Source organism: Vanessa atalanta, chromosome 30 (genome assembly GCF_905147765.1).
Source record: "Vanessa atalanta chromosome 30, ilVanAtal1.2, whole genome shotgun sequence".
Taxonomy (NCBI): domain Eukaryota; kingdom Metazoa; phylum Arthropoda; class Insecta; order Lepidoptera; family Nymphalidae; genus Vanessa; species Vanessa atalanta.
In genome coordinates this window covers 4327930-4349105 of record NC_061900.1, presented here as the reverse complement: position 1 = coordinate 4349105, position 21176 = coordinate 4327930, and the positions used below count along the sequence as shown (strand labels likewise).

General features: G+C 38.8%; 1 protein-coding gene across 1 annotated transcript in view; it reads right to left on the bottom strand.

Moving 5' to 3' along the window:
• Window positions 1–21176, bottom strand: part of LOC125075260 — a 40865-nt gene that overhangs the window by 15563 nt on the left and 4126 nt on the right. The window contains exon 2 of the mRNA XM_047686957.1: window positions 323–420. Within this exon, the coding sequence (XP_047542913.1) occupies window positions 323–420 (98 nt within the window). The remainder of the gene's footprint in view (window positions 1–322; window positions 421–21176) is intronic.

Here is a 21176-nt window from a genome sequence, read left to right as displayed (position 1 = left end):
TATTTTTTTTTTAAATAATCTGCAGGACAAGTTTCATAACGATTTTTTTTATTTCTAAGGCATTTTTGTGAAAAAAAAAAACAAATAAATTGAAATATTAAAACGACATCGTTTTCCGTCTCGCATTTTTAAATTTGGGCGGATAATTATTGTTTTAATATTGGCATATAGCCATTGTTTAAACTTTTTTATAAAGCAGAAGAAATTTATTCTGGAGACTCTTCGGGGGCACCACGAAATCGTTCACCTTACTAAGTGCACATACAACTAAAAACTACTATATAATTATATATATATGTATGTGTGTGTGTATCTGAGTTACCCGTATTTGTTGCAGTACTGAATCGATGGGCGGTGTCCCGTTACTCCTGCAGTACTCCAGGTATTCCGCAGCGAGCTGCGCACGAGTCGTCGTTGGCACTGGAAATGAGAGGAAAGTTTAATTAAAAAAATTACTCCACATTAATTTAGACCAATGCAATGACCTCTAACACAGAATCAGACCAGGATTAACATTTTATTAAACTACTGGCTGAACCAGCGGCTTTACATACACGAAATTACACCATAGAACCTAATTGAGAATCTATTCTTTATGAAGTCGGTTAAAAACATATACTAGCAGCCCGTAAATGTCCCACTGCTGGGATAAAGGCCTCCTCTCCCTTTGAGGAGAAGGTTTGGAGCATATTCCACCACGCTGCTCCAATGCGGGTTGGCGGAATACACATGTGGCAGAATTTCGTTGAAATTAGACACATGCAGGTTTCCTCACGATGTTTTCCTTCACCGCCGAGCACGAGATGAATTATAAACACAAATTAAGCACATGAAATTTCAGTGGTGCCTGCCTGGGTTTGAACCCGAAATCATCGGTTAAGATGCACGCGTTCTAACCACTGAGCCATCTCGGCTCATATATGTACATTTACAAAACAAAACACCCCGTCTCAGCCATAAATAACAATGAACCGGCCCTTACGTCACCAGTGGGGGCACACGGGTGACGTGAGGGCTGGTTACTTTTTTGCCCAGAGAATCGGAATAGCGATTCAACGGAAAATTACCGCTGGTGAATTCTCGTTACCATACCACGCGGTCACGATAGGTGCTGTAACTGTTTCTAATTATGAACTGTATTTAGTTTATACGTATTTAAGTCATTGTGTAAATAATTTGTGTATTTATATGTCACTGTAAAAGCTCGAACTAAGGTAAATCTTAAGATTTTCCAGTAGAACCTAAGATTTACCGATTATGAATGGTAAATGTAAGACTTTTTCGGACTTAAGCCATTCCACCTAACCTAACCTAATATGTAAATCCTAAGATTTACCAAGATAATGATGGTAAAAGTTCGAATCCCAAAGTTTTATGGACATTTACCATTCGTAATCGGTGAATATTAGGTTTTATTGGAAAATCTTAAGATTTACAGTAACATATATGTATTGCATCTAGACTAATATTATCAATGCGTAAGTATCTCTCTGTCATCACAGATGGAGATAGTTCGAGTCCCGTCTACTTATTTTAATTCACCCCTCGAAGGAGCAAAATGGGGTATGACGGATTCCGTGTCGAGTAAAACCGCAGGATCAACTAATATTAAATATATGTTGAGCGAAATAACTCATGGAATCCTCACTTATTTATCTCTGTCAGAGATTCAGATAAGGGCTTTGGGTACTATTGGGTATAATATTCTCCCCTTTTCCTATCCTCCCTGCTCAAACGCGAATAGAAATTAATAGACTCTAATCAAAATATCGTGTATACAATAAGAATTACGAATACTACTCCTGAACTTCCCAGTGGGGCTACAGATGCCAGGGATTCTAGGTTCAAATCCCAGATAGGCCCAATAAAAGTTATTCAATTTTTTATACGGGCAGACAGAAGCCAACCACCAAGAACCCACACCAACGCTCACCTACGCCCCATAAGGAGTACCTGTGCAAAATACATGTGACACACACCAGTTAGGTCATTTCAAAATTTTAGTATATAGATCATAATTTATCAATTTGCACATACGACCTTTGCATTTACGCGTAAAATCATGACTCATATCCATATTTTGACGACGATTTAAAAAAACTAAAGAAAACAATGACGAATTCTGATCTAATGCGCTGAGAAGTCTGTTTGTCTTGCTTCTGTTTCTATTTAAAACATGAACATTAGTAATACCCATTACAATTTGTTACTGATATTCCTATTTACCCCTATACTATTATATTATTTACTTGGTGGTAGGGCTATGTGCAAGCCCGTCTGGGTAAGTACCACCCACTCATCAGATTGACTTAGAAGGGTGAGTGAGCCAGTGTAATCACAGGCACAAAGGACAGAATATCTTAGTTCCCGAGGTTGGTGGCGCATGGGTGATTTGAGGATTGGTTAATATTTCTTACAGCGCCTTTGTCTATGGATGGTGGTGACCACTTATCATTAGGTGGCCCATATGCTTGTCCGCCAACAAATGCCAAAAAAAAATGCTAATACGTTCAATGATAAAATGTTTTTTTGACGACTTATTGAACTCCACGCGGGCAAAGCCGCGCCCGTAACCAGTATTTTACAGTTCACAAGTGCATACTAAAATACAGTTTCAGTTTCTTAACGAGTTTTAAGCTCCGGGTAGAATACTAAGATCTTATCTAAGAAAAAGCAATATCTTTTAGGGTTTTTTGTACCAATAAAGGAAAAAAGGAAACCCTTATGAGATCACTTCGTTGTCCGTCTATCCGTCTGTCAAGACTCCTTTCCCATGGAACGCGTAGAGGTGTAAAGTTGAAATTAAAACCCTGTAACTGAGGCCTGGGCTCCCTTGGAGCTGTGATAAAATCAAACCTCTAAGTTTACCTACATTCGCAAAAGGGAATCAAAACCTATAAGATTTGACGACCTCCGTGGTCGAGTAGAGTGTACACCGGTTTTCATGGGTACGCCACTCCGAGGTCCCGGGTTCGATTCCCGGCCGAGTCGATGTAGAAAAAGTTCAATAGTTATCTATATAGTCTTGGGTCTGGGTGTTTGTGGTACCGTCGTTACTTCTGATTTTCCATAACACAAGTGCTTTAGCTTACTTACATTGGGATCAGAGTAATGTAAGTGATGTTGTCCAAAAAAAAAAAATTGGCATTATCATCGAACCTCGGGATCTGTTCCCATATCGTCTACCCTTAATCAACGAACCATTCAACATTAGCAAAAAAAATATAACCAATTAAAATTTCCAAACGACGTTTCAAAATGTCACAGTCGTTAAAAAAAAAAGCCATAAAAATAAAGTTTACGAGAAAAAGGCTAAACGATTCATACGTATGGACGAGCTGTTGTAATAAAGACACCGACGACCATTAAATAATAAACTGGGTCATGACGTCATGTATTCGATGAAATGCATTTTATTGTTACGAGTGAACTTTGAGTACTCGGTGGTACGGCTTTGTTCGAGACCGATAGGTAGAAACCACCTACTCATCATCCTCCTGCCTTTATCCCAATTTACTTGGGGTCGGCGTAGCATGTTTTCCCTATCTGACGTCATCTCACAAGTAACATTCTTCCCAGCCATATCATCTTTCACACAAACCATCTATCTTTTCATTGGTCGTCCCGTTCCTCTATATCCATCCACGTTCATGCTCAAGACCCTCCTCACAATATGTTCCTCATTCCTCCGCATAACATTCCTCCCATACCATGATAGCCGCCATCCACATAACTTCTCGGTACTACCTACACAAAAATCAAAATATACTTCATTCAAGTAGACTTTTACATGCAATTTTGAATAATTTGTCAAACTATTACCTACACCGTCTCGGAATGTAGATCCAAAAAGTACCGGCAAGATAATCAGTAGTTACTCTTTTTCAACATTTAGAGACATCAGAGATTCTACACCAGCAATACTTAGTACAAATGTTTTAGCTCTATTCTAATGTTTATTTGTAATTTTTCAGAACTACAGGCACAATAGGATATTTGACTGGTTTTTGACATCCATTTTATATTATTTATGAGAGGTTAAGGAACCCAGTAAAAGTTGTTTTTTTTTTAGTTCTAGTACATATTTGCTGAAAAATATCAAATTAAAATTTAAATATTAAAAAAGCGCGCGAAAACGCTACTTTGACAATATGGCGCTGCAATGGGGTCGGTGACGTCACTTGCCTGTATTGTAATCTGTGGCACGTATAATCCACATACAGTAGGCAAACGAGGTTAACAAGCAAGTGACGTCATCACAAGCCCGACCAATTAGAAGCGTTTTGTGTCACGTGACAAACGTTTAAAAAAAATGCATTTTTATTTAGGGATTTTTAATTAGATTAGATATAGGATTAGAAATAATTTACTTACATCCAGAGATTAAATTAAGTTAATTCTTAGGAATCTGATTGGTTCAAAAAATATTCATAGCAGTCAACGTGCGAGAGAAATCGTTGATTCTTCGGGGTCCCTCAATATGTGGGCTCGGGGCACGTGCCCCTTGTGCATGAATCTAGCACCGGTTCGGAAATTAACACCAGAGGAGAACCGGCGAGAGAATCACAGCGGGTTTCTTTTTTTTGGAAATATCTTATTTTACAACTTTTTTTGCGTAAAATAACAATAAATATATTTTCGTCATTCGAAACAGTCTGGAGACGATCGTCTCATTCCCAAGCTGTGCAATCAACTAAGTAGTCCTTGGTGTTGCAATATCCTTCAGCACACAAATGATCTTTACCTACCTACCTTTATCACACAAAATAAATTCACATGATAACCTCAACTATTTTTGGGTGTACATCGTGTTTAATATAATGTATTTATACTCTATTCCAACCATAACAGGAACAAAGCCAAATAAACAACATTTGATGGCAAATTGACGCGACGTCATTGGTCTAGAGCTCGATTAATCTGTGATATTCTCTGTGGATTTGCGAAAAAATTGCGCTCTGAACGTCGACGAAACTGTTACCGGAATTTAGTGTGGTATTAGAAAAAAAGATTTATTAATCGCAAACTTTTAGTAGTGCATAAAATAGCTGAGTTATTAGCGAATCGCATGAAACACGTAAAACCAAACTTTGTTTATCTTTTTAGGGTTCCGTAGCAAAAACGTTGACTTGTTTTTTAATACGTCATAAATCGTAAACCGCAATTTACATTTCATTCAAAAGTTACAACGAACTACAAGAAATTTTATATAATGTCCTGCTACGGAACCCTTCATGGGCGAGTCCGGCTCGCACTTGGCCATGAATAGCCTGAGCCATTTTGGAACGAACTTCTTTTACGCGATAAGTCACGTCACGGATAAAGCGTTATGTCGTCTTCCTCTCTTTCTCTATATCACCTTTTTTTCTTTTATATAAACTTATTTTTTGTTATTGTTTTAATTCACATGGGATTCATTGCGTCTGTCATTTAATTTATAATATAAAGAAAAAGCAATTTCGTCCGCACTGTATATCCCAAGACACCCTCTCATTTTTAGGGTTCCTAGGACTTCGCTGTTTCTGTTCTATCCGTACGTCCGTCCGTCTATCACCGGGCTGTATCTCATGAACCGTGATAGTTAAACAGTGGAAATGTTCACAAATTATTTATTTCTTTTGCCGCTATAACAAAAAAATCTACAAAAAAAAAAAAAATAACGTACAACATACATAATTTTGATGCCGTTTTTTATAGATAACGGTACGGAACCCTTCGTGCGCGAGTCCTACTCGAACTTGGCCGGTTTTTTTTATTTGTTGTTTATAAGTTCTGATCCAGACATACTAACCGTATCATAACGGATGGGAGAATTATAATGGATGGGAGAAAATCGCCTGCAACCGACAAATTTCAAACGACAGTTTTTATTATTTTCATATACGCACATAATCTTCGGTTATTTATCGAGTCGCGTAAACAACCACAATACAAGATTAAATGACGTCATATCGATATAATTAAATAACCGCCTCTAATACGGGCAAAGATCAACGTCATTGGTTTACATGACGCTTGGAATTGGGTGTTATTTGTATAGATATTTAGGGGAATAGATTGTGGTAGGGCTTGGTGCAAGCTTTTGCGCTACGCGCACCTTCTCCCCCCGCCTCAATAGGCGTAGCAGGAACCAGGGGGGGTCTCAGTAACCCAAGAATCCCCCCTAGGTGTTGGAGGCATAGGCGGGCCGACCGTCGGGGCGTCACGGTAGCATGCGTAAGCGATCCCGTGGCGCCCGCCGAAAGACGGAGAGGGTACATCTGGTTTTTCGCACTTGGCGTCCAGGGCTCCGGGGCGTACCCCCCCCCCCACTTTCCATCACGTGGGGGAAGCGCGTAACGCGTTTTTTCAGCAAGAAAAAAAAAACAAAACGAGCACAAGTGGTTACCACTCATATACTCCATTCCAATCATAACAGGAGAAAAGTCAATAACAACAACATTTGACAGCAAATTGACGCGATATCTTTGGTCGAGAGCTCGATTGATCTATGGTATTCACTGAGGATTTGCGAAAAAATGCCGTTTTGAACGTCGACGAAACTGATGTCGGAATTTTGGAAGTAAAATTAAAGTGGATATAAGTAGTTTAGTGTAACAGTGTTGTATTATAAATAAAGATATATTAATCGTAAACTCTTAGTAGTGTTTATAGCTGAGTTATTAGCGAATCGCATGAAATACCTAAATATAAGGATTTTTTTTATTTCTTTTCCTACTTCCATTGGAACAGGCTGTACATAAATTGTCACTGGAAGACATATTAATCATATCTTACAACGTCAATACGAAAATAATATTGAGAACTAAGATTTCACATCCCTCACCCAAAATACAAAAAAGAACGCCGCGTCTAATCTCGAAACATAACCGAGACGCTACTATAAATCTTAAAAAAAATTAGGGCAGTAGTCAAGAATACTAGCGACGGACTTGTACCCTGTAATTACACTCGCTCACTGGCTCGCTCACCCTTCAAACGAGAACAGAAGAATACCAAGTATTGCTCTTTTATCTATTTCTTGGCTCACTACAAATATCAGTCGCGTGAACGGTATTATATCTGTACTTTTAAAGAAATGTAATTAAATACTCCGTTGATGTCACGTTCAATCGAATAGGTTTTTTGTTGTTGTATCATATCTGTTTCGTTTTGTGTAATGGTTGATATTATGCATAAACATAGTATAAAACAAAGTCGCTTTTTCTGTCCCTATGTCCCTTTGTATGCTTAAATCTTTAAAACTACGCAACGGATTTTGACGCGGTTTTTTTAAATAGATAGAGTTATTCGAGAGGAATGTTTTTGTATATAATACATAAACAATATAGTTAAGTAACACTGATAATTTTAAAAGTTTCTAATGTGATGTCGTAAATTTATAAATTTTTTTCGCTAACATTGTAAACGCTGGCTGAACCTTACGACATAGATCAAAATAATGTACTTCAGTATTGTACACCTTAAAACGGTCTTCAAAAAAGTCCGCGATGGTATATGTCTATCTCTTAGGGATTACCCACATTGCACCCGTGCGAAGCCGGGGCGGGTCGCTAGTTATGCATATAAAGAAATACATTTAAATTCAATGAATCCTACTTCATACGATCATTGGGTTCAATTCAATTAATTTATAAGGACATAATTAATCAATAAATCTTATTATTAATTATAGGAGTACTTTAAGAACAAAAAGCAAAAGGCTCGGGTATCATCAAAGCACTGATTGAACAATCAAAATCAAAATAATCTTTATTCAAGTAGGCTTTTACGAGCACTTTTGAATCGTCATTTAACAAACTATTTAAAGTGAAACTTTACCGCCGGTTCGGAATGTAGATTCTACTGAGAAGAACCGACAAGAAACTCAGTAGTTACTCTTTTTCAACATCTAAAAATACAGCCTATATGTTAGTTAAATTCAATTATATATGTATGTTATGTCTCCTGCCTGGAAGTCAACGAGCGTTAACTCCACGCTTTTTTATCATCTATATAATCTTGTATCGAATAATATGCCTTCTTTACCGATGTATTTTTACAAACGTATTATAATTGTATTATAAATCTGTTCATTAGAAATGAGCGTCTATGCGAGTTACTTGCCGTTTCTCGCTGGAGGCTGTATCCGAAACGGTGGTAGTGTTTAAACTGACGATTCAAAAACGCTTTATTTTAAAATTGAATAAAATACGTTTGATACGTAACTTATATCTATATAAATGTACATTATTTCATTTTAAATATATTATTATTCCATTGTAATGTTATGTCATATGTTATGTTTATATATCCTTGTACACCCCTATATATTTCTCTATCTGCTTCTTCCCTCTACCTTAAGGTTGTCTGGAAGAGATCGCTGTTTTAGCGATAGGGCCGCCTCTTGTGTATCTTTCTTAGGGCGTGGACCCATGTCTACGGTGCGGCGCCGTTTGCCGTGCAACGGCGTCGTGTACCGGCACCCCACTCAACACGTATACCAAAATATGGCTTGAGCTTGAAAGAACGGGACGTGCTTCCACTAGTGAAATCAAAAAGTCTAAATCTAAATCGTCCGCCATTTTATGCAAAAAATTACCGCACTATGCAACTGACAACACAATAATAGTGAGCACGTGCCGGTACACGACGCCGTTGCACGGCAAACGGCGCCGCACCGTATACATGGGTCCACGCCCTTAAACGTGACTAAATTGTTAAACGTGAATAATGTGTTTACTGGTGTACAATAAAGAGTATTTTGAGTATTTTGAACGTTAACGAAACGTCCGGACAACTCCCTCATAGTCCAAAGATAGAAGAGATAAAAATCCGATACGACTGAACGGCAATCATACACGAGAAAATTGAACCCTGGACTCTGTAGCAACAAAATCTAGCTACTGGACAATAGAGGCGGTTGGTAATAAATATTTAATCCAAACCAACACTATGTAAACCGACGTTTATCACTATCAGAGACGCGGAAACGTGTATGACCTCATGCATTCGACCTTCGCCCATAAACAAGGATTCTACTAATAAAAAAAAAATAGGTCAACTTTACAACTTATCCTGAATAATGATTAAATCGTTAACGACTTTTAATTGATTGTAGATTTTTAGGTAAAACTTAAGATTGTGCTTACTTGACTTCATGCAAGTCCGTCTTGGTAGGTACCGACCGCTTCGCACTTAATCTACCGCTTAACGCCACTGTTCAAGGGTGTGTAAGCAAGTGTCACCAAAGGCATTTGGTAGGTACCACCCATTCTTAATTTACCACAAAACAGCACTATTTTAAGCTGTGTGAGCAAGTTTAAGGAAACACTATCGGACTGTCATACTGACGTCACGGATTAGCGGCAAACTCGGGTAGGGGCTCATCTGAGTGATTTGTCAAATCAGACCAGCTTGACGACTGACTTCCCACGAGGAGGATGACCCCGCATTGGAGCAGCGTGGTGCAATATGCTCGAAACCTTCTCCATAAAGGTAAACGAAATAAACTCAGTAAGAACCAAAGGTGGACAGTCATTTTTTTTCCTTCAAGGGGGTAAACTTGTTGATTAGTAGTGTGCCAATTCTTGAAGGGATATCATCATAGCCCCGGTTTCAGCTAGTGTTGTTTTTCGTGTTGAAAAAGAGTAACTACTGAGTTTCTTCTCGGTAGAATCTACATTCCGAACCGGTGGTAGCTTCACTTAAAAACATTTGTTAAGTGACGATTCAAAAGTGCTTCTAAAAGCCTACTTGAATAAAGTAATTTTTGATTTTATTTACACAGACACGAGATATATCAATACGTGTACATTCACGGAGACATTTTCGTTGTTTTCGAACGCTATGCGTAAATTAATTCTGTCACGGGATGACATGAACCATGCGCGATGGCTTTAAGCCAAGAAACGGTTATTGGCTTAAAATCTACAAAGCCAAAAGTTTCCGTATAGGACATTGACACCGCGGAAAGATACTGGAATTTGAAATATCTATTTACCTGGTTTAAGAATATATGACATTAGCTTTTATAAGAAAACAACAAAATAAAATTGTAGTTTAGTCTAATTATTAATTAAGTCATTGGTAGAATTTTATCAAATACTAGCGACCCGCCCCGGCTTCGCACGGGTGCAATGCCGATACTGAATATACTACAGAATGTCTTACAACGTTCACAGTTTTTCAGTCGTTAGACAATACAAACCGCTACGTCCCTGCGTTTTAAATCTGTAATATCTTCGAAAATATTCATTTAAATTACACGCTGTAAAGGGTTATATTGATCTATATTAAATGCACAATGTATTTAAGGTACTTAACTGGATAAGGATTAATGCTGAATTGCTTCAACCAAATTGATCCAAAGCTTCTCCGACGTTCGCCTACTCGCCTCAGCTTTGATAGCTAAACCAAGGTGGTCGACGATCTTATCGTATTTTTTATAATGGACTTGTAACGTTACGAGATACAATCTGTAGTATTCTTGAGGAAACACGTCAATACGATTTTTACGAGAAAATTTGCCAGAAATTCAGCAACAGGACATTAATTATCCCAAAGGTCACGGGCTTAGACTACATTCAGCGTTTCAATTGGAAAACTTTGTACCATTAACATCATGGTCAAAAATATAATAATAAAACGTCAAATGTCTAATTTATGACACCAAACAAAATATGGGGTCAAATAAATTTAAAAAAAAAAAAAGATTATCTATAAATATAATAAAATTGGAGTGTCTATTTGTAATATTAAAATAACCGCTTTTTAATAAATCAATATGTATGTAAGCACGGTAGATAAACCAAAATGTCATATTTTTTTTCAATTTTTGTCTGTCTGTCTGTTTGTTCCGGCTAATCTCTGGAACGGCTGGACCGATTTTGACGGGACTTTCGCTGGCAGCATGCTGATGTTATACAGTAACTTAGGCTACATCAATAACCTTTTTGTTGAATCTAAACGCTCACGAAGTCGCGGGCACAGCTCGTTATAAATAAATTATTGCCTGTACCGAAATAGGCCATGTAATTATTTCCGTCAAATTTTACATAACGATTTCACTGTTAAGGACAAATTCGTCACGACCTTGAACACGTCCAGAATATGGACTAATTAGCGTAAGAATATCCTGTGTGGGTGGTACCCAAACAAACGTGCCAACGTCCGCTTTTACTATATTCTTAAAAGATACTCATTAAAGACCTACGCAGTGAACCGAGCCAATGGTAGGAAAATTATGGCACTTGGGGGTGGACCTGTGGCTATAAGGGCGAAGATCCCAATGTACTGATTTCAAAGCCCAACTGGGACGATAAAACTTATAGAATTTTTCTGTCGATATATTCTCAGTAGGGAAATTCACGTGGAAACCCGATGAGAACCTACATACATTTAAATCCGTATTCGCACATTGCTGTCGTAGTGACGAATGACTCAGTGTTTTGAAACGAACGGAAATGATGCCGGTTGGTCTGATAGTAAAATCCCGGCTCCAAACTGCTACAAAAAGGATCTAGATACAACTTTAAGACCGAATAACCAACAGAAACAAATTAAAAGTAAAAACCTTAAAAAGAAACAAAATAAACTTTCACACTAAAACTTTTACTGACAGTAAAAGTTTAAAATAATAAATGGTCCGCCATCTTGCTTATGTCGCCATGTTGGATTTAGAATGACGTCACACAGTTAACCCTGCATTGTCATCAACTGAACGTGTATACAAAATTTCAGCTCTTCTAAATTGAGTTGTAAGATTTCACTCGAACATACTTACATCGCAAGTTAAACAAAAGCTCGTAAAAGATAATCTTTCGATTTTATCGACTTCAGCCCGTAGTGTGGCCGTCTTAACATTCTCCTGCCTCGAAGCATAGAGCGTGCTGCAGCGACTGATATCTCTAGTAATATCGAATTTGCTGTCCCAGCGGAATATGGTGTGTGCACCCACTTGTGGACTAACAAATCTTCAGCAGTTAATTTCAAACGTTATTAGTTAAGGAAATTTTAATAAAGTCGAAATTCAGTTAGGTGAGTATGTATCCGATCCGTAGGCATCTTAAGCATGTCCTACATGACCCTGCCGACAGTTCCACTGCCGACAACATTAATTCGATTGGTAACACAGACAACAGACACCGACCCTGCCGGCGGGGTCGAGGTCACTCTTATTTACCGACTCGTCGACGCCTCGGCGTACGACGTCGAATGCACACGTCATTCCTCCCTCCCGTCGACAACAGCGTCCTAAGCCGAGGTCCGGCCTCACATGAGGCACCCTAAGGACGCGCGTATTCTGAGCCCTTAAGTGGGTTCACAGCATCCAGGTTTGAGTACTTAAACTCGCCTACCCCGTCCAGTGGCGCTGTAGAGGCCATTGATGCCAACAGCATCACACATTTCGAAAAAAAAGGTAAATATATATAACTATGTATATAAATTAACTTAAATATATGTCATCTTAATAATATTATAAATGTGAAATTTTTAATGTATGTAAATCTGTGACTCAATCACGCCGGAACGACTGAACGGATCTGGATGATATTTGGCACTGTTAATTATCGTCTGGACGAGCACATAGGTTACTTTTTATGAACGCATGTTTATACATCTAATTCATATTTAAAGTCTAAAGATGTGTGCATGACCAAACTTTATATTTCTCTTTTTCTCATCTTTCGTTAGACATTGGCACCAACCTTGGAGACTAATAATTTATGTCCCTTGTGCCTGTAGTTACACTGGCTCACTCAACCTTGAACCCAAACCCAACTAAACAATACCAAGTATTTCTGCTTGGCGGCAGAATATCTCACGAGTGGGTGCTACCTACCCAGACGGGTAGGTCACCGAGAAAAAGAAAAATTTCTTTGCTTTTAAATAATGTTACAAAGTCTTTGGACATATTATAAATGTATATGTATAACATAACATAACATAACATAACAATAGTATTTTTAATTTTAAGTACTATAGAATTGGTTCCATCTGAAACCGTGATGACCGAAGGTTATTAGCGGCGCGTCAATGTGTGCGTAGCCACACACATACGCGCATGTAAACACACTGTCACCTGCGCGCGCACGACTTTGACAATGACTTCTGAGCTCGTAACGAGTGTGTTTAAGCCGTGTAGCGATCTATTTCTTAGAATAATGACTCATATATATTTCGGACGCTGAAACACAATGAGCAACGGTTTTAACGTTCCATATTACGGATATTTCTGTTCGATACATGAAATTTCAGTACGCTTTCGTAATGTACCGTTAAATTTTGATTTCCTATCCAAGATTGCTGACGTGGTCTTTTCTAGCGACAATATACTATATAAACATACACACATAACATTAACAGCCTTTAAATTTCCCACTGCTGGGCTAAGGTCTCCTCTCCTTTGAGGAGAAGGTTTGGAGCATATTCGATCAAGCTGCTCCAATACGGTGGTGGATAAACATCGGGCAGAATTTCGTTGAAATTAGACACATGCAGGTTTCTTCACCGCCGCATGAGATGAATTATAAACACAAATTAAGCACATGAAAATTTAGTGGTGCTTGCCTGGGTTTGAACCTGCAATCATTGGCTAAGAAGCACGCCTTCTAACCACTGAGATATTTCGACTCACTACAAAACTTACATACATATTGAAATCTTATTATTACGAAAATGAATTTAACCATATAGTCGTCGCTCGCGGCTTCGCTCGTTTTAGTGGTTGGTGAGCAGATGTTAGGTTTAAAAACCGGCCACGTGCTAGTGTAATCACAGGCAAAAGGGACATAACATCTTAGTTCCCAAGGTTGGTGGCGCATAGGTGATGTAAGGAATGGTTAATATTTCTTAGGGCGCCTTTGTCTATGGGCGGTGGGGACCACTTACCATCAGGTGGCCCATATGCTCGTCCGCCAACCAATGCTATAAAAAAAAAGATATGGATACTAGTGGGTCCTCGAGGTTTTCCCCGCTTTGACGTTGATGCCCCAAACCGCAGCGTAATGGTTTTTTTTTTTCGAATTATGCTGTTGGCCCTGATCAGCGTCGCCAGGCGGGGAGGCGAGTTAAAATACTCAAGCCTGGATATTGAAAACCCGAAAACCCACTTAAGGGCTCAGATCACGCGCGTCCTAAGGGTGCCTCCTGTGAGGCCGGACCTCGTCTGCGGACGTCCTCGTCGTCGAGAAGGGCCGCAGCGTCATGTTAAAAATATAGATGCAGTCTTATGCAGTTTGTCCTAAGGGTGCTTCCTGTGAAGCCGGACCTCGTCTTAGGACGTCGTCGTCGTCGATAGGGACTGCAGCGTCTTATGCAGTTTATCACCGAATCCACTGGCACGTATCGGGGGAGAGACCGACTCGTACTCCGTGACGGCGGAATGACGCTCTCGTATACCGACACGTCTTCTCCGTCCGCTCTCTACTGTTCTACAGTAGCGTTTATTATAAAATGATTTGAATTTATGAAACGGCAAAGTTAAAAATGTCTGCGGCAATTTATTATAGAACCCGAAGGATTTATCAACTTTGCGGAGTCGGAAACTGAGTCGGACTGAAGGCACTTCAGCACCTGATTCCTACGAGGTATAAATTTCATTTACGAGACATCAACGATATAAATTATCGCATCCGTGCGAAACTGGAGCGACTCGCTAGTATTATTATACAGCTTTTGTTCAATAATTTATAACGAGTACCATTAAAAACGGATAAACACCGATGACATAACACTAGTGACATCATATCCGTCAAACCGATCCATCTCAAGAGAAATCTTAAAATAACTACGAAAACGAAACACAGATAACATCTCAACGTGTGTGCGTTTATGTATGTTTACATCGACACGTATATACACATCGACGTGAATGGATATGTTTACGTGTGTGTATTGATGAATGGGAAAACAAGGATTGGCACACTTGCATTTTTTTTTTAATTTAATTGGACCACGTTCTTCTGGAATATTCCAATCCACAGAGACCGATAAAAGCGTTCGTTGTTCATATATGTATGTAATAATTATGTTATTTATTATATATTACTAGCGATCCGCCCCGGCTTCGCACGGGAGCAATGCTGATACTAAATATACTACAGAATGTCTTTATATAAAACGTTCACAGTTATTTCAATCAGTTCAGGGTCATAATGATCTATATTAAATGCACAATGTATTTAAGGTACTTAATTGGATAAGGATTAATGCTGTATTGCTTATAATCACTTCCTAAATAAGTAATTGCTTCTCGTAAAAAGTAAATGATAAAAAATGGTAATTGTGGGTTATCCCTAAGAGATAGACGTATTTAGGCATTATTTGGCATTAGCAGCCCGTAAATGTCCCACTGCTGGGATAAAGGCCTCCTCTCCCTTTGAGGAGAAGGTTTGGAGCATATTCCACCACGCTGCTCCAATGCGGGTTGGCGGAATATACATGTGGCAGAATTTCGTTGAAATTAGACACGTGCAGGTTTCCTCACGATGTTTTCCGAGATGAATTATAAACACAAATTAAGCACAAGGAAATTCAGTGGTGCTTGCCTGGGTTTGAACCCAAAATCATCGGTTAAGATGCACGCGTTCTAACCACTGGGCCATCTCGGCTCAATAGACGATAGATGATAGATGATGATGATAGACGTATACCATTACGGAATTATTTGTAGATAATTTAAGGTGTACAATACTATAGTACATTATTTTGATCTATCTCGTGGAGTTCAGCCAGCGTTTGCAATTTAAGCGCAAAAAAATGTGTTCATTTACGACATCACATTAGAAACCTCTAAAATTATCAGTGTTTCTCTACTATATTGTGCATGTATTGTACATATAAACCTTCCTCTTGAATCAGTCTATCTATTAAAAAAACCGCATCAAAATCCGTTGCGTAGTTTTAAAGATCTAACCATTCATAGGGACAGACAGACAGATGGAATCGACTTTAACGACTGTTTTTGTTTGTTTTTGTCACCTGGTGGTAAGTGGTCACCGCCGCTTATAGACAATGGCGCTGTAAGAAATATTAACCATTCCTTACCAACCTTGGGAACTAAGATGTTATGACCCTTATGCCTGTAGTCACACTGGGTCACTCGCCCTTCAAACCGGAACACATCAATACTGAGTACTGCTGTTTGACGGTACAACATCTGATGAGTGGGCGGTACCTATCCTAGACTTGCACAAAGCCCTACCACCAAGTAAACTTAGGTAGCTACCTAATATCAGCACATGACCTTGAAAAATACCTAAGTACAGACGACTTCCGTGGTCGAGTAGTGTGTAGACCGGTTCTCATGGGTACGCCACTCAGAGGTCCCGGGTTCGATTCCCGTTCGAGTCGATGTAGAAAAAAAAAGTTTTTTTTCTACGTTGTCTTGGGTCTGGGTGTTTGTACCGTCGTTACCTCTGATCTTCCATAACACAAGTGCTTTAGCTACTTACATTGGGATCAGAGTAATGTATGTGATGTCCAATGCTTATTTATTTAAAGTATTTATACGGGCTAAGGTTTGACGAACATCGTACGATAAATGAAGCCAAATACAAAACCGTCGTCTATTCCTAGAAATACTTAAATATAACCTAATTCTTGACATTGTTCCTCGATAAAATCATATTCAAGCGTCACGCGCGCCAGTTTTGTCGCAGACAGCAAGTCTCATATGATCGTTGATACAAGAATAAATCGTACACGTGCTCGTCGTGGCGAGATGGAGGGGTGTTTGATCAAACGTTGGACCAAATTTTATTCATTTTTACATTTACATACATTGGCGACCTGTAAATTTCCCACTGCTGGGCTAAAGTCTCCTCTCCCTTCGAGGAGAATATATATTCCACCACGTTGCTCCAATGCGGATGGTGGAATACACATGTGGCAGAATTTCGTTGAAATTAGACACATGCAGGTTTCCTCACGATGTTTTCCTTCATCGCCGATCACGAGATGAATTATAAACACAAATTAAGCACATGAAATTCAGTAGTGCTTGCCTGGGTTTGAACCCAAAATCATCGGTTAAGATACATGCGTTCTAACCACTGGGCCATCTCGGCTCGGGCAATTTTATTCGTTCCTTGTTTTTTCTTTTGTCACAAATAGGCGGTCTAGCAACCGGGCCACCTTATGGTAAGTGTTCTTGATCACCATGGCAAAATAACCTCGGGATTTCAGACGTTATGTCCCTCGTGACTGTAGTTACACTAAAACGACAATCAAAAATCAAAATTTACTGTTATCAAGCATGCTTTTACACTTTTGAATCGTAACACAAACCTGTATTAAAAGCAAAGTTACCACCGTTTCAGAATATAAGTATGTAGATTCTAAACCATACTAAGCATTGTTGTTTGACGGTAGTTCAATTAACCGTTAGGCTGACCGCCACCAGATGCTAAGTAATCACCGCCTGACATAGCCATTAAAGCCAGTAAGAGATATTAACCATTCCTCACATACGCACCAACAACAATAATACGTCACCAACCTCGTGAGCTAAGCTCGCTAAGACACAACCCTTGTGCTAAACCCCTGTATTTAAACAGACTCAGTCACCCTTCCAACCGTAACACAACAGTACTATCACTGTCGTAGATACACTGTTCATTCAATATAGATCAAGATGACCCTTTACAGCAATTCAAATGTATATTTTCGAAGATATCACAGATTTAAAACGCAAGGACGTAGCGGTTTGTATAAAAAAGCTGTCAACGTTGTAAATAAAGACATCCTGTAGTATATTTAGTGTCAGCATTGCACCCGTGCGAAGCCGGGACGGGTCGCTAGTTAAATATAAGCTGAACTCGTTGAATATCGTTATTAAGTTTTAATTTTAAGTCTCATATTGGTACTAGCTTTTCAGTTCTTAATTTAAGTCACAGTTTAAACGTCTGCCTATGTAAATATATGTAAGTATATAATAATAGTATAAATATTTATTATATATAAATATAGGCTTTAATGAAATGACGTACATTTTTATCAAATTGGAACCGGAGTAAGTGTCTGCCATTATTTTTTTCTAATATATTTTATGAACACGTTTTGAAAGTCAATTTTTATGCTTTTCGACTCCTCGACGCGCTCAAAGGAACCCTCGATGGGAATAGTGAACCTCCATTTCCCCAACAGCAGGGGAAGCAGTATACCTGGCAGTAATATGGAGTTTGATCACTGGCTCTCAGTCTGTTTAGTAAAAAAACTTAACCTACGTCAGAATATCTATAATAACCGTAGTAGAATCGATGGAAATCTCATGGGACGATTAATAGCCTTTATTAATTAAAAAAAAAACATTTTTAAATAATGCTAAATAATATTATAAGCATTTAAGATATTCAAATTGATCTTTTTCCGGTCACTTGTAACGTTCATAGTAAATAACAAAAAAGTATCTACCTATGTATAGCGTATTCCAATGGAAGAAGGAAAAAAGATAAACAAACCTTAGATTTACGTATATCGTGCGATTCGCTAATAACTCAGCCATAAACACTACTGAGAGTTTACGATTAATATATCTTTATTTATAATACCACACTGTTACACTTAACTACTTATATCCACTTTAATTTTGCTCCCAAAATCCCGATAACACTTTCGTCGACGTTTAAACGCCAATCGCAAATCCACAGTGAATATCACAAAATCGAGCTCTCGAACAATGATGTCGCGGCAATTTGCTGTCAAATGTTTTTTAATTGGCTTTTCTCCTCTTATGTTTGGAATATAGTAAATCAATGCACCGTGAACTCCAGCGTGAGACGATATTGTCCCGAGACGAGTCACTGGATTCCTTAACACCAAAAAGTAGACAGATAACTCAATTGAACTTGACCGGTATTGAATCCAAGATCATCGATTAAAAACCACAACGTTCTATGCACTAAACCATATTTATATTTCGCTACTTGGTGTTAGGTTTTTGTGCAAGCCGTTCTGTGTAGGTACCACCTACTCATCCTGGTATTCTACGCCAAACAGCAATACTTAGATTGTAGTGTTCCCGTTGAAAGGATTAGTGAGCCAGTGTAACTACAAGCACAAGGTAGATGACATCTTAGTTCCCTATGTGACGCCATAAAGAATATTTCCTACAGCGCCAACTTCTATGGGCGGTGGTGCCATTTACCATCAGGCCGTCCAACTACGGTTAATAATAATAATGATAGAAGATAATTTTGTAAATACTAGAAGCCTAACCTACATACGCGTTTGGTTACGTTGGCCGAGTTGGCCAATTGGTCTAACGTTGGCGTAGCAATTACCTATATCGGTCTAAATATCGGTTGATATATTTGTTTGCACACTTGGATGGGTGTTGGACGATTGGTCAGTTGTTTAGATAAGATCGCGTCTTGAAGGGAAATCCGTCACGATGCCGTCTTCTTGTAATTTCATGTTGCAATTTAATTCAATGAAACCAAATTGGCAGTTGTGTTTCAACTAGCTAGTATTCGACGGATTTGCTTGTTGTATTTAAAAAGAGATAGACAGGCAGGAGTGACAATGCGCCATCAACCTTTGGAACTGAGGAGATATACGTTTATAATTTAATTGTTGTTTGAAGGTAGAATATATGATGTATGATACTCAGCCGAGATGGCCCAGTAGTTAGAACGATCTTAACCGATGACTACGGGTTCAAACAAAGCACCACTGAATTTTCATGTGCTCAATTTGTGTTTATAATTCAATTTGCGCTCGACGGTGAAGGAAAATATCGCGATTAAACCCGCACGGGTCTAATATCAACGAAATTCTGCAACACGCGTATCCACCGGCCCGCATTGGAGCGCCGTCGAATATGCTCCGAACCTTCTCCTCAAAGGGAGAGGAGCCCTTAGCCCAGCAGTGGGAAAACAGGCTGTTAATGTTATGTATCCAAACGCAAGCAAAAACCTAAAAATTGGCTTGGCTTAAATAAAATTTTGATACATTTCTTCGTTAACGACTAACAGATACAAATCGCGCGACATAAATTACACGTTGATGTGTACAATGCAAAAACCTTCACGCGAGTGCCAACAACGGCACAAAGGTCCAATCCGATCGATTCGTGCGGTACAGACACAATATCTTTTTAAATATAAATAATTCTAAACATTCGACTGCCTCGTCGATCTTCTGGCTAGATATAAGGCTACAGATTCCAAGAGATTCCGAGTTCAAGCCCGAGGTCAGACAGATACGAGGATTATTGAGTTTCCCTGATGAAAAATTATCAGTAGTAGTCCGTAGTCTAGTTGGCGGACGAGCATATGGGTCACCACCACCCGCTGTAAGAAATATTAACTATTCCTTACATCGCCAATGCGCCACCAACATTGGGAACTAAGATGTTATGTCCCATGTACCTGTAGTCACACTGGCTCACTCACCCAATGTTGCTTGGCGCTAGAATATCTGATGAGTGGGTGTTATCTACGCACTGGCTTGCACAAAACCCTACCACAATGTAAAACCTTGGTCGTAGGGCTTCGTGGAGTGTGTACGCTCTGATACCACGGAACGCAAGGTCCAGGACTAACGCCTGTACTATTTCCGGTCGTATCGGTTTCCGCCTCATCGGATTATGAGGTTAGTTTGCCAGTCTCCAAATCTTTTAACTGGTCACTGTGACCAAAATCGGTCAGGAAGACATGATCATCGATTAAATACAAATACTATCTGCAATTGCTACGTCTTTCCTCTAATTATCTCATTGTCAAAATTAATCCAAATACGATGAGCAATTTTTTCGTGAAGGATTTACAGAGATCTAATCGTTCATCTTCCCAAACTCTCGCGTTTATATCATAGCAGGAATGGGACTTGGAACTTAGATTTTATTAATCCCTTTCATTCACCCTTCAAACAATACCATTCTGAGTAGTTGCTCTATAGTGGTTGAATATCTGATGTGGGTGGTACCGTTTGCGTAACATTGTCGGTATCAAAAATGTTCTATACGACAAAGGCACTATATAAATATATTATTTATTAAATAAGCAAATGGAAAAATATGACTAACATTTTATTCAAAACTGTACTTAGGTCCTTTTAGTACCGAGCCACAGATATATATTACATCATATAAAACTATTCATTGTATGTCTTTTGTAATTATAAATGTAATATGACCACTCATGGCCAATGGAATTCTATGACTACACTATGTATGTGTGTTAAAACGACAA